We start from the raw sequence: 15,048 nt of genomic DNA, 5'->3' as shown, positions 1-15,048 counted from the left end.
GTCTGAGACCTTGGGCAGATACAGGTGATTACCAACAAATTTGGAGGGAGAAGAGTTTGAGCCATATGTGGATACCAGTTGCAGAGGGCGCCCTCTTTATGGTTCTCCCACCAGAACAGCCCATTACAGTCAACCACTGGACCAGGTTGAATATACTGCAAAACCATCTGGCGTCTTGCAGTCTTGAAATTACTACATCCAAAATGCACTGCCATGTTTACGCTTTCCGGAATAGCCCAACTGTTGTGAAACTGGGTAGCACAGCAGTTGGTTCCTCAAAGAAGTTGCAAGAGAAACATCTGAGATAACAGGAACATTTTAATGAATATTTAGAACACATGTGGGCAATAGACCAAGGTCTTGTCCATCACGTTTACATTCTATGTCACTACTGCATGAGTTACTATAGCACAGATTATAGTTTAAAGCAGCCTCCCCCAACCTGGTGCAATAACAACCTTGAAAAATATAGAGTTTGGGGTTTTCCCCCCCTCCTCTTTGTTTTCTCTTCTGCACAGGTTCTGTTTCTCTTTCTCCTTTTTGTTTGTGTCTCACCATGTTTGGTGCACGCATACCATATTTTTCGCTCCATAAGACGCACCTGACCGTAAGACGCACCTAGTTTTTAGAGGAAAGCAAGAAAAAAAATATTCTGAATGTAACAGTGGATGTATGATTTTTCTGGTTCATGCTGTGGCCACAGACATGTGATCTGACGGTGAGTTTGGGGTAGCCCAATGCAAAAATCCTGAGAATCCATGTGGATCTGTGCTTTGTAACCACGTTTTTGCGCCATTGTAGCCCCACAAAACAGTGGGTGTGTGGTTTTTTTGATGCAGGCTGTAGCCATGGACATGCTATGTGATCTGATGGTGAACTTGGGGTGACCCAATGCAAAAATCCTGAGGATCCATGGGCTTTTACCTCCGCTCTCCCAGGCAGCCTCCTTTATCGCTAACGTCCCTATCTCCCTCCCAATCGCTTACTGATCAACTGCTTCCTTTCAACACTCCCTTCCCTCTTGTTTTCCTTAGCTGGAGCAGTTTTTTGCTCCTTCTTTTCTTCTAATTTCTCTCCTTGTTGCTTTAATCTTCTTGTCTCCTCTCTTTGCAAGTTCGCTGTCTTTACCTCCCCCCTCCCAGGCAGCCTCCTTTATTGCTAGCGTCCCTTACCTCCCTCACGATTGCTTGCCGATCAGTGGCTTTGTTTCAACACCCACTTCCCTCTTTCAAAAAAAGAAGCACGATCTGCTTTTTGCCCCTGGGCAATTCAGCTCCAGGGACCACACATTCGCTCCATAAGACGCAGACATTTCCCCTTATTTTTTAGGAAGAAAAAAGTGTGTCTTATGGAGCGAAAAATACGGTAGTTATGTACTTTATGAACTTTCAATAAAGATGTAACATGCACACACACACAAAAAAAGATCTGGCCTGCAGACTCACTCAAGGTTTTATGGGTTATTCTAGCAGTTACCTACAGAAATGAAAATATATATTTCTTTTTTTCTTCATAGCAGCACCTCAAATTTGAATGATTCAGAACCAATACAACATGGAGGGGGGGGTGGCATGTCATTCTCTTGCCTCTGAGCCCATTCATTGCTGAGCTTTGTGATGTCATGGACTATTTTATGCAGTTTTTAATAATTTGGGGAGGGGGAACCTATCACCCGCAGAATTTTGACAGGCAGCACACTTTCCATGCCTGAAGGCAAAAGAGCTGGATGCTCTCTGCAGCAATTTCAGATCCTTTCTGCCTTCGGTGAATCGTCTTTCATGCTTTAGAGAGCAATATGCTTTGTTAATACTTTGTTCTGGTTGCATCTGACAAACCATCACTTAGACCTTTTGAACTGTCTTCCAAGCCAGCTGATCTCTTCCAAAACACGCCACAACCTTTAGAAGAAATGATACAGGATAAATCAAGGGAAAATTTGGGAGTGAACACATTGCAAGCTTTGAGACTGGAGCCAGAGTCTGTCTATGTATAATATAACATTTGAAAACACCCTTATTTGAGGTACACACCTGCATTTAGGATTCAAGACAAGATAAAAAAAAGCTGAAGTTCTAAATACCAAAGATCAAGAAGTTCTGTACTCACTAAGGATTTCCATTCTCGGGGTCCTATACTAAAAGGCCTTGATCCCACCTATATCTATCAGTTTGGGCCAGACTACATTCTGCTTACAATGCAGGAGACAGGAACTCAATGACACATTTTAAACAGGAAAACCAATTTGGGAGAGGGTGACTGGGAAGTAGAGAAAGAGCAGGTGGGGAAAGGGTTAAGTGCACGCCTGACCCTCCCACCTCTTCTCCACACATAGATTGACATAGTTCTAAATCTTATAAATTCCTTATAAAATTGCAGTCAAATATCAACAATTAAGAACCACCATTTCCTCTAGCCAATCAGAGGCTGTCTGCTTGGTTGGGTTGGTTGGTTTTTTAAATAAACCATACACTAGACAAAGAAATACCTAAGTATATTTCTGATCCAATCAACACAAAATTCACTCTTCTTGCTAAGTCATTGCTGAAACAATTAAAAATCAAACCCCATTCAAGAATCTCATCTAGGAAATCCTTACCTTTTACAGAAAGACCATGCCACTCTTGTAGAAGGTTTAATGGATGTAATTTGTTGCAATATGAATCTTGTTACCATACTTAGCAATCCGGGTGTTTTCTGCATTTGTAAGATAGCTGAAGCTACATCCAACGGGGTATGAAAATAATAATAGTAATGGAATTAATGATTTATGGAAAAGAAAAATCAGATTACACACACAAATCTCCACAATATATTTCCCTAGCAGCAGCTATTAAATGACTGGGAAATCCAATTACCCAAGTAAGGGGGACATGGCAGAAATATATATAACGATACATTGTGTGAAGACAGTGTATAGCATAATACTAGGACCTGGTGGTACAATATGTTCAATCTGTACTCTTCTATTTTGGTTTGAAAGAGTTTTACTTGTTTTGATGACTGTGTAAATTGTTTTACTTGCTTTTACAATCTGTACTATTGCAGTCTGCATTTATACAGTCTGTACTATTGCAGTCTGCATTTGTACAGTCTGTACTATTGCAGTCTGCATCTGGGTTTCTCACCTTTCGGACAATGCAGAGACAGTTGTGGCAATAGTCTGCTGCCTGCTCTATGGACTGTACCATTCTTACAATTAGAGGGCTTCGAGAAGTCTTTAGGAACTGTCCTGATAGGCGTGCTGAGGACGTCCACCCTTGGTTGTTGGCAGGAAGCCGCTTGACCAGCATGGAACAACTCTTTTTTACTGAAGACACCAAGAAATTCAACTGTTTTGGCATGAGAGCAGATTTCAAAAATATCTGACAAGAAATAATCAAAGAAACAATCAAATACCTAACAAGAAATAATCAAATATGCAAAGTAATACAAATGGCGTTTTTAAGAACAGGAAAGGGGGTTTATAAGCTTTATTGGCTATGCCCTTCCCACAAACCAGGTAAAAGTAAGAGCATATTGCTTATGAAACCAACTCTTCTTAAAATGCTAGAAGCAAACTCCAGAGTTACATAGAACTCTTCTCCAGATGTAAGTCTTCAAAAGGAGGGGGAAATAGATGTTGCATAATGAGCAAAATCTGCTGGTTTTGGGGTGGGGTGGGGTGCGCAGAGTTGGTTGGCTGTTACTTCAATTGACAAAGGAGCTTCCAGACAGGCATTTATTTGCTTGCTACTGGTTTAAGCAAGGGGTGTTTGTTTGTTTGTTTGTTTGTTTTTGTAGCATCTGCCTGATCAAAATGCCCCCCACAATTTAATTAGGATTTATGCAGAAAATTATTTCTTTCAAATGTGATATCTTTTTTTTAAAAAAAAAACAAAACCCACCAAAACCCTCTCCAGCTAAGCAGCTGTCTGCTATAGCTGAACGACCTGTTTGCAATATTAAGCCCCCATCTGGAAGCACCCAAAGATAAGTGTTAGATGCTGTTAAGTCCATAATCGTCTTTCACACTGAAGAAAAAGTTACAGACCAGAATAAACAGACCAATCTCCTATGTACAGAAGAATAATACTCTTAAATCTGGAGTCTAAATCACACACCAGCTTCAATGTGGGTTTCTCCTAGGCCAAGTGAAGAAAGGGGGTTGGGTTTATGGAGTCTGGACAGTGTACTCTTAATTCACTGTGCCTGTGAAAACAGAATAATGCTGTCTTCACATTACAGCTGTGATTGCGGTACAGAAATCTCTCCAGAAATATATAATGCTGTTTACTTGTGTTCAGAGGCACAACTTTGGGCCAAAGATTGGGGGGGGGGGCAGTGATGCAGCACGTGCATAATGTCGTGCCTGTGACATCACACACACGTCATCAGGAGGAGAGGCGCATTGTCAGGAGGAGTCATGTAACATTTTATGAGCCATGTAGCACTTACTGTTTCTGTGCAAGAAGAGAATGGCATCCAGATAGCCTTGTGAATAAAAGTCATTCAAAACCTAGGAAAAGGCATGCAATGCGTCAAAATAATCTTGGACAATTGGACTGTTCCAGTTGTCAGTGGTGTAAGAGAATACTGATGTTAAATGTAAGCACTAAATTTATTTAAATTATATTTAAATGTTAAGAAATATTTATCGTATGTAAGTTGTATTCTTTGAATGTGCCTCTTGGGATGGTTAACAGTGCCCTTTTGAATTCATTCCCCGCCAGTGAAAAACCCTTTTAAAAAGCAGTGCATCCAAATATGGCAATTAGATCAAAGTCTGGCAATTTGAACACAGAACTTTTCAGACTGTATAAAATAAATGCTTGTACTCCAGTGAGCCTTTGCTGGCATCCCCTCTCCCTTTCGGTGCTCTTCCCCACCCAATATTTGTAAGCCATTTCTTAATTCTACTCCCTCATCTTACTTGACAGACTGATCAACAACGTAATAACTAGACGATTGAGGAAACCTACCCGGCAGTTGGGTGGAAATATGGCATAGTTAATTCTGCACAAGTTCTCTATGGATATCTGAATGGTGCAGTTTGCGATATGAAAGCCGTAGAACATTGCTGGGCAGTTCCGAGGGCAGATGTCAGTCTCTCCTGTAAAAGGAGACACGGTGATGGCCGTCTCCAAGTCGGAACAAGGTTGCAAGTTAGTGAAACCTCCATCAATGTACCGCTGCAAGAAAGCAACAGGGATGTTTCATGATAATTGCGTTAAGCAAATGCAGCACAGCTGAAGCAGAACTAGTACTTTGAAAGGTTAGCAGAAAGAAAGCTGCATTCTAATACTGCTACTGTTGATTAAATTGCTTGGATCTCTAATAGCAAGTCACCATCGGACTCTTTCTTTTGCTGTGAAATATTTCTTGATATTTTTATTTTTATTTTTTTTTAAATTGCTTGTGTTTTTACTTGAGTGGATAAAAATTGGTTTAAAATTTATATACCGCCTGATGGTTAAAAAAAGAGAAAGCCTCAAAGCGGTTAACAAAATGATAAAAGAAGAAAATGAAGATAAATTTACAGCATTAGTTTAAAGCGTGCCAAAAGTTAGAATAATAAAACAAGTTAAAATTCACATCCACTTTCTAAGCTCCTTGTATAAACTTATTGTAACTGAAAGGCAATTGCTATTTATAGAATTCATGTATCTGTGGTATCCCTGAAGGCGAGGCTTTTTCTTTTCTTTTGGTAAAAAGTTAGGTACTGGCTGGCACTCATACCTTGCTGTGGGTTCCAGCACAAAATGACTGCCATTACAACACAAAAGAAAAAAAGTAATAGTGCTTCATACCAGAGAGTACCAGAACACAAAAAAGCACTGCTGGAAGGTCCACCTAGTTCTCAGTCAGTGAAGCTTCATGGTACAGTGGTACCTCGGGTTAAGTACTTAATTCATTCCAGAGGTCCGTTCTTAACCTGAAACTGTTCTTAACCTGAAGCACCACTTTGGCTAATGGGGCCTCCCGCTGCCGCTGCGCCGCCAGAGCCCGATTTCTGTTCTCATCCTGAAGCAAAGTTCTTAACCTGAAGCACTATTTCTGGGTTAGCGGAGTCTGTAACCTGAAGCGTATGTAACCTGAAGCGTATTTAACCTCAGGTACCACTGTTAGTATTGCAAAACATAGCTTGCATACATAGCTTGCATACATTGCAAAACATAGCTTGCAGGACATTCCACTGTTAGTATTGCAAACATAGCTTGCATACTCTCCAACACCCAGGGGATCCAAATTGGGACACTCGTTTTTTTGGTCCCGAGCTCTCGCAGGAGCCAGCTAACTCACGCCAGAGCACTGGGACCAAAAAAAGGGGACATTCTGGGATCTAATCAGAAGCCGGGATGGCTTCTGTACTTCTAGGATGTTCTGCTTAAATCGGGACGGTTGAGCACTATAAGTTTGTCAGTGTATTAGACAGCATGAAATGACAGAATAACCAGCCTTCTCTAGGATGGTGCTAAATAAACTCACCACACCTCGGAAGGAGGGAGGGATGAAGCCAGCATAGATTGGGATAAAGCAACTGCAAACCAATGCCTGTGGGGAGAGAAAGAATATCTGTGTGTTGTGGAGGCATGAGATGGATAGAAGCAATTCTATCATATTCTTCATTTAAAGGGACAAGCTGGTGAACTTTAGTGTCTAAGCCAGAAAGTCCTTGAAATTTAAACCTTGATTCTGCTATGAACTCACAAAGTATTTTTATTATTACCTGCCCCTCACCCCATGGTCCCAGGGTAAAAGGTAAAGGTACCGCTGCCCGTACGGGCCAGTCTTGCCAGACTCTAGGGTTGTGAGCTCATCTCACTCTATAGGCCGGGAGCCAGCACTGTCCGCAGACACTTCCGGGTCACGTGGCCAGCGTGACAAGCTGCATCTGGCGAGTCAGCGCAGCACACGGAACGCCGTTTACCTTCCTGCTGGTAAGCGGTCCCTATTTATCTACTTGCACCCGGGGGTGCTTTCGAACTGCTAGGTTGGCAGGCGCTGGGACCGAACGACGGGAGCGCACCCCGCCACGGGGATTCGAACTGCCGACCATGCGATCGGCAAGTCCTAGGCGCTGAGGTTTTACCCACAGCGCCACCCGCGTCCCACGGTCCCAGGGTGGATCACAACAATTAAAACACTTTAACAATTAAAACAGTTTATTCATTACAGGATATTTATTGAGGGTTACACACACACACCAATCAAGCAGTATAAAAATTTCATGAAATTATTATTTTTTTAAAATCCATTTTATTACCTTGATGTTAATTATTTTAATCTTAATTTCATCCCATACAAGAGGAACTGTGTAATTACCTGAAATTGCAGTGAAAAATACTATACTGTAAAGAGCTTTGAAAAACAAAAAATGAACTTTTTGTCACCTGGATAAGCTCCTCTTTGGAACTGTACTCAGAAACCACAACATTTTGGCCATCTACCAAACGGGTGAGAGAAACATAAAGCCGCCCTGTGGCCATCTGGTGAGAGTTCTCTGGCAGAATTTGGTGCAGTCTTTTCTGCAGGATACGAACCACACTGCAACCAGGGGCAAGAGGGCCAATTATGGGTTTCCTGGTATCTTGTGCAGCCCTATAGAAAAACTTTTTTACATCATCTGGCAGAGGAGAAAAAACAAACATTTATTAGAAAATGGCAGACAGGATTATTAGAATCACCTGTTATTAAATTATGCTCTTGGTTGTCTATAAGAATAGTTAATCCCACATTCCCTCCTATTATTGCTATCTTGACAAATGCAGAGCTGGGACCAGGCATCTGCAGATCTCACTTCCAGTTCTGCCCTTCTTCTGAACTATTGAACTTAACACCATGATGGGGGAGATGGGTCGCAATTAGATATGAACTGCTGACTGAAGCCTACATATGAAAATCCATGTTATTTAAAGCATGCTAAAACAATTAACAGGTAGCTGGAAGGGACAATTACTCATGCACATGCCACAGAAGCTAATTTGTGTTCCATGTGGGGAAATGAACAAAAATAATACAGAGTTCATTCACAAACCATTATAATGTTCCTTCATGTTCTCCCACAACCAGTATTCAGACATATACTGTCTCTGATACTGGAGGTAACATCTCGCTATGAGTCTGTGGGTGCCTTGACTCCCCTAAATTGATTTAATGGGTGTTGGAGTTTAATCAGTGCTTGGAGTACTAAGCAATATCAAAAAACAGTTTTTCCATGCGCAAGAAATTGCCTGGGAGAAGATGAGCCATTAGCAGGGAACAAAGAGAGGGAGATGGACTGTTAGCAAAGCAAGACTGCCAGCAAATGAGAAGAGCTCCTCCCTGAACTCTGAGATGGTGAACAGAAACAAAAGGAGAGGATTGGATTTAGGATTTGAGTGGGCTGTGACATCATCGAGGGTTAGCGCCATCGGCAATGGCGGAATTCCTCTGACTGAGAGGAATTTGCTTCGTGAAAATTTGGGTCTGGCTGCCATGGCGAAGGCAGAGACCCACTGTAAATCACAGGCGGGTGAAGCCTGTGAACGTGGATTAGGCTGGCACCTTCTGCGCCCCCCCTACTCGCGGGGAAACCCGGTTTCGGGGATCTGGAGTGATGTAGGGTGAGTGGTGCAGTGCTTCGAACCAACTGCTTCCTTCACGGAGCGAAGCCGCACAGCTGTTGCCGGAGAGCGCTGACTTTTTCCTGTGGACAATTTGATTTTAAAGCAATTACCCGTGAGTAGAGTGGAGAATTGGACTTTTTAAAACGTCTTAATTTGGCATCGAACGGGGGAGGTTCAAAACAGGAAGTTCGCCTTCCCCTTTTGTAAACAGACTGAAGCAAAGAGTCTGTAAGCTAAAGTCTTGGAAAGCCTATCTTAAAAGACTAAATTTCCATCAGCAAAAACATCTAACCCCCCCTTGGAAGCAGGAGAAGAGGGGGGAAGTGTGGATCATACATGCCTACAGGAGAGAGTGAAGGAAGTTAGAATACTACCACTCTGAACCTGGTCTGGGGCTGTCATTAAGATTGATGTGCTTTGAAATGTTTACGCACTGCAAATAGAACGTTTTTTGACAGCTTGCCAAATAAGAGAGATACTTTGTTTAGACTGTCTCTGTCTGACTTAAAAAAAAAAAAAGTAACTGAAACTGTAACTAATTAACCTTAGTATGCAACAACATTAGCAAGAATACTCATCGCGAAGTATTGGAAGACACAAGATTTACCCACCCGGGAAGAATGGCAGATCAAGGAGAAGAGCAGGTGGAAGAGGACTGGAAGAAGTTTAAAGTCTATCTACAAAAACACTGTAAAATCTTTGAATGTTGAGGACATTGAAAAGGAAAGAAGGGGTTCTAGTGACTGAGTTAAATAAGAGCACAAAGGGAGGGATCAAGAATCAAAATGAACAAAGATTGAGCTTGCTGAACTAATTATTACATAGAATACAAGATCGGGAGGCGGGTGGAAGTAAGGAAAATAAGGTTTTGAAGGTTATAATTGGAAAGTGAGGGATTTCTTTTTGTTTTTTTTATGTTAAAATCTCCTTTTTTCTCTTCTTTTTTTTGTCTATGTTTTCTTTTCTTTTGCAATGTTTGTGAAAACTTTTCTTTTTGTAATGTTTGTGAAAATTTGCTTTTTTTGTTCTTTTTTGTGAAAAATGCAATAAAAATTATTTTAAAAAAAAAAAAAAGGAAGAATGGCAGATGAAGTTGATGGACTATATGGAATTGACTGGCAGAATCCGACACCAGGGAGAAGAGTCGGTGGAAGAAGATTGGAAAAAAATTAAAGATTATTTACAGAAATATTGTAAAATTAATGAGCTATAGAAAAATGGTGAAATGAAGTTATATGGCTTTGGCAGAAATGTTATAAGGAACTAGGTACAGATAGATTGTTAATGTATTAAAGGGAAAAAACAAGGTTAGAATATGTTAAGATTAATTACAGGACAGAAAATAGATGAAGATGGAAAGGAATTGCTGAAACAGTTAATTGAAGTGGAATACAAAAAGGGAGGCGTGAGGAAGTCAATGAAACAAGTGAATGAAAGTTAAGATTGAAAATATTGGAAGTGTTTTTAATTGTTTTTGTTTTGTTTTGTTAATTCAATGTTTTATGTAGTGTTTTTGTTTCTGTTTTTGTATTTTATTATGTTGATTTGTTTGATCCTTTTTCTTTCTTTTTGTAATCTTTAAACTCTTAATAAATATTATTTTTTAAAAAATAAAAAGAATGAGTGGGCTGTGACATCATCGAGGGGAAAAGGGGTCAGGCTGTGAACGCGGAAAGCTGAAGAGCAGGGGACTCGCAGTTGACTCTGAGGCTGCAGCAATGGGAGAAACAGGACTCACTTGGGGTGTAAAGCTGGGAGCCCCTCCATCATAGGCTCAGGTTGTATATATGCATAAATAAACCATATATCATAAAGACACAACAGTCTCAGCTGTGCCTCATTCCCAAACGAAACACCAACCCTGAATAAGCACCTGAAACCCCTGAAATCTCACACTGCAGTGGCGTGTAAGAATATATAGGCAACATGACCACTGGTATCCTTAGCCTCCCTGAATTTGTCTAATCATAGGGTGGTGATCTGAAAACAGGCCTTTTCTGTTTTCCCCTTCCCTCTGCCATATGTGATGAAGCAACCATTAGTTGCCACAGACATCTCCTGATAACTTTCCCTGGCCCATAAGAATGGACCCTGTTTTACATGTTCAAATCCTCTGGATTTCCGTTTTATTTGCTTTTCTGTGCTTTTATATAGCTATTATACTGGTTTGAGGGTTTTTTGTTTTTATTTGAATATATTGTTTGGATCTGTGAGATACTTTTTGAACTATTAAGGTAGTTTATAAATGCTTTTAGATAAGTAAATAAATAAAATAAAATAACGCTTTTATAAATCAACAGTTGTAAATCATTAGCAAGACCATTGTTGCATCTGCCTGAGAGGGAAAATGCCACTTGCAATGCAAATGTTTGTCTGGTAACTGGTAAAGGCACAGAGCAGAGCTTTCCAAACTTTTCAAGTTGGTGACACACTTTCTGAACATGCATCATTTCGCGAGACAGTAAGTCAGTTTTGCATCACTTTTTGACATGGTGATTCAGTTTTACTAGCAAACTGGAGATTAAACGAACCCTTTCCAGCCCCAGGAGGAGCTCAGGGAGTGTTTGTGCAACACACATTGCAGCCAACACACTAATGTGTCGCAACGCAGTTTGATATTGTTATCAATCAGCTTACATGCATAATCATAGGCGCTTCTGCATTTCTTTGCCGTAATAGCCGCTGAGATGACCAAACTAGTTCAGCTCACATGCTATGTCTGGGAGTTGCTTTAGAAAGATGGAACATGTCGCCAGACAGATTAGATTGATCAAAAATACCTGTGTCCTAAGCATACTGGGATACCCAGGAATTAGAACAGTTAAAGATGTTTGAGTAGATATTAAGGGAGGGTGACTTAACGACTAATGCATAACAGTTCATGTAGGGTCGTGATTGGCTAAGCTTCAGTCACTGAAATACAGCTAGAAAAGCAAATTCTGAATTTTAAGTTTGGGGAGACATTGACTTTTTTGTGGCCTGGGGTCAAAACTAAGACTGCCATCTGCACCATTCAAGCAGTAACATACCACTTGAAACTGTCATGACTTCCACCCAACAATCGTGGGAGCTGTAGTTTTTAATGGCTCTGAGAGTTGTTAGGAGATGTGAGAAATTTGGCAAGGGAAGCTTTTCCTACGATGCCTAAAAACACCAGAATGGAGTAGGAGCTTGACAACCCTGCAAACTGATCTACCACCTTCTACTCCAAACACCTGTGTACAACTCATGGCTGGTGTCCCTTGATGAGTACAAGTATCCAGAAGGAAAAAATATGTGCCTTGCTGGGAGACCTGGGGCATTCTTGGCATGACAGCATAAGTCTGTCCCCGCCCCTTCCCTTGGCAATTCCTGGTGGGGTGGCAGCACGCTGTGTAAACTGAAACATGGGAAGCAGCTGTTCATGTGGCAAGGACTGGATTTTATCTATGTTTCATGGGAACTAACAGACATAAATGTCCCTTCAATTCATTAAACAAGCAAAAGGGTAAAGTCTGAGAAGCTAGGGGTGCTCATTAAAATACTGTATAGCAGTGTAACTAGGAGCCTTTTTAAACTGAAGAGTGGGTCGAAAATACTTTAAAAGAACTAAATGGACAGATGCCAATACTCTGGGTCCCTGGGTAAATATCAGCCCCTCCAAGCATCCCTACTTTCCAGGGAAACTCCCAGATTTATAGAAGCTGCTGTGGTTTCTGATTTGATCCCAGAATGTCCTGCTTTTCCTTAGGATGTCCCTATTTTCATCGGAGAAATGTTGGAGGGCATGGAGTTATGTGACACCCCCCGCCCTGAGCCAAGGAGATAATTAACTATACAACCTTTGAAGACATCTGAAGGCAGCCCTGTATAGGGAAGGTTTTTAAATCTTTGATGTTTCATTATGTTTTTATTTATGTTGGAAGCTGCTAAGAGTGGCTGGGGCAACCCAGTCAGATGGACGGGGTATGTAACAAACAACGACAACAACTTTTGTTATTGGATAGGACATCCCTATTTTTATCGGATAAATGTTGGAGGTTATAAAATATCTTATCACTGGTTTATCAAAGCAGCTTCCTTACCATAAGGGCAACTGAGAGGAAACACACTAAGATCTGAAATTATGCCTGAGCACTCACAATTATAGCTTTTTTAAAAAGATTCTTAAAGTATTCAGATGCATGCATGCCCCTGAGTAAGAGAACAATATTGCAAAGTTAAAAGCTCTAAGTCAAACAGTTGGACAGATAACGTGGTGCAAATTGATTACAATATATTCTTCAGGACTATCCAATCCCCCGAGTAGGTGTTCAGAAATCTGCAGTCAGTTAAAGAACATGTTGGGATATCTGTCTAATAAATCATTCTATATCTATTAAAATTGGGTTTTTTCTTGTTGGATATATTTGCATGGGAATCTGAGGTATTATTCCTGTCTTTATAGAACAGTGCACTCTCACAGCATTACCTCTGTATGCTACACTGAAAGAAGAAAGTTTGAGGACTCAACTTCTCCCCAAGTCCCACCCAATAAATTTTGCAGTGAATTACCTAGTTAACAGACACAAATGCATATAAATACATCTAGAACAAGCCAAACCAATTCAAGTGCTTACCCAGATTAAGTTCACACACCACAGCTGCTGCTATGATTGAGCCAGATGATGCTCCATATATTTTTGGCGCAGACCTCAATATTCCAGGCGCTAGTTCCAAGAAGCCCCGGATCACACCTATTTCATAAACAGCAAGAAAACCACTAGCTCCAAAAGAAAAAGACAATGGGGCACCAGACATGCTTAAATCCACTTCAGCCATCTTCAGTAGAACATATCCAGAATTGCCAATCTCTTCTTATGCAAAGCTCCCTTTTTATCTAAACGTCATCAATGCAATCAGGAGAGAATGAGTCACAGGTTTGCCTGCTCAGTACCAGCCCTCATAAAGTGCATTTTTAAAAACTGCTTTTGTTTTGTATCCACAGCCATGTCTCAACTACTTTTCTGGCTAAAAATACTGTTGTGCAGCTATCAAAGTAGCTTTAGAGCAGTGCAGGTATGTCTGTCATCTTCTTTTCTGCATCAGACTGAAGCTCTTGTTTTTGGATAATAAATCCTGCATGTTCTAGTTGTTAGTCTTGCATCAAGTAGCCGGAGCTTGTCTTGCATTTCCTTTGCAGTCTCCACCCCACCCCACCCTCATTTTTTTCCTCTTGGGTCTTCTTCGAGAGTGTTTTTCTAAATTGGATTTTCTCACAATCTCTTCTTAGGAACAGCTCAACACTGAATGAGTAGAGCTTTGTGCAAGGAACTCAGACGCAGTAGCTGTTGCCCAATGGATTACACAGAAGGCAGGGCTAGGTTATCTTTGAAAACTTAGTGAATTAACTCTGCACTTTATAATCTTGGAATAATATTGTTATGAGTTTGGTGGGGGCTGGGATAGGCTTAACACCCTTCTAATTCCTGGATGCAGCAAGTGTTAAAATTGAAGCAAGGATTCAAATTACTGAAAGGCTATTGCTTTCATCTGTTTACTTGCCTGTATGCTAATTGAAAATTGGACAAAAACAGTGCCTCAGTCAGATTAACCTCATTGGGGCAATCCTGAGTTACCTGTAGTGCAAAGGAAAGGATGAACAGAAAGGTGAGGATCAATGTTTTTATTCAAATTGTCCAGTGGCTTATAGCGTCAAATAGGAAGCCTTTTCCCAGAATTTCCTACAGGTGAGCTGGAGTGTTTCCTTGGCTGCGGACCGTAAGGAGGATGTGGTGACAGTGAGGGCATATACCCAAAAACCACAGCAAGCAGCTTTACTATCCCACAGCCCATCCCCTGCAGATGAACTGGAATACAGTGGTACCTTGGGTTACCGACGCTTCAGGTTACAGACTCCGCTAACCCAGAAATAGTACCTCGAGTTAAGAACTTTGCCTCAGGATGAGAACAGAAATTGTGCTTTGGCAGTGCAGTGGCAGCAGGAGGCCCCATTAGCTAAAGTGGTACCTCAGGTTAAGAACAGTTTCAGGTTAAGAATGGACCTCCAGAATGAATTAAGTTCTTAACCACTGTAGTTCCTTAGCTGAGATAACCAGAGTGGCAGGTTCAGCTACTGAAAATCCTCATTCCAAAGGAAGACTTTTTCACTACTATGCTTCTCAATTTAAAATCAATGGATTGTGATGCTCCTACTGGAAAAAGTGCAGGAAGTCATTTATGACGAATTTCTGCTGCCCACTGGAACTAAGAGCTGCAGGGGATAAGGCAATGTCAGGCGCTTTTGCTGGATCTCAGCCCCTCTCACCACCAGATCCAATTTAATGATTGGCTTAATTCATGATGTGACTTGGGCTTGGCATAGTACAAAACTGTGTAATGTTGCCTTAAAAGTCTTCCACGGTATTACTTACATATAAGGGTTGTTTTATGAAAAGATTATTTTTCTCAGAATTAAACTGTTTGTTCTAGAACTATGTGGTTT

The 15,048-nt window shown here is 41.0% G+C and overlaps 1 protein-coding gene across 1 annotated transcript; it reads right to left on the bottom strand.

The window, feature by feature from the left end:
• Positions 1-300: 300 nt before the first annotated feature.
• LOC307219379 (omega-hydroxyceramide transacylase-like) lies at positions 301-13,749 on the bottom strand. The gene is made up of 8 exons (XM_079982524.1): positions 13,184-13,749; positions 7,371-7,603; positions 6,466-6,531; positions 4,959-5,168; positions 4,435-4,495; positions 3,126-3,362; positions 2,597-2,717; positions 301-1,898 (listed from the first exon to the last, which is right to left on the bottom strand). Exons 1-8 carry the CDS (start codon positions 13,383-13,385, stop codon positions 1,838-1,840), a joined length of 1,191 nt encoding a protein of 396 aa, XP_079838650.1. The 5' UTR covers positions 13,386-13,749; the 3' UTR covers positions 301-1,837.
• Positions 13,750-15,048: the final 1,299 nt, after the last annotated feature.

Source organism: Podarcis cretensis (genome assembly GCF_951804945.1).
Source record: "Podarcis cretensis genome assembly, chromosome: 6".
In the NCBI taxonomy this organism is placed as follows: domain Eukaryota; kingdom Metazoa; phylum Chordata; class Lepidosauria; order Squamata; family Lacertidae; genus Podarcis; species Podarcis cretensis.
The sequence above is the reverse complement of the archived record's forward strand: the minus strand, read 5'-3'. Positions and strand labels throughout refer to the sequence as shown.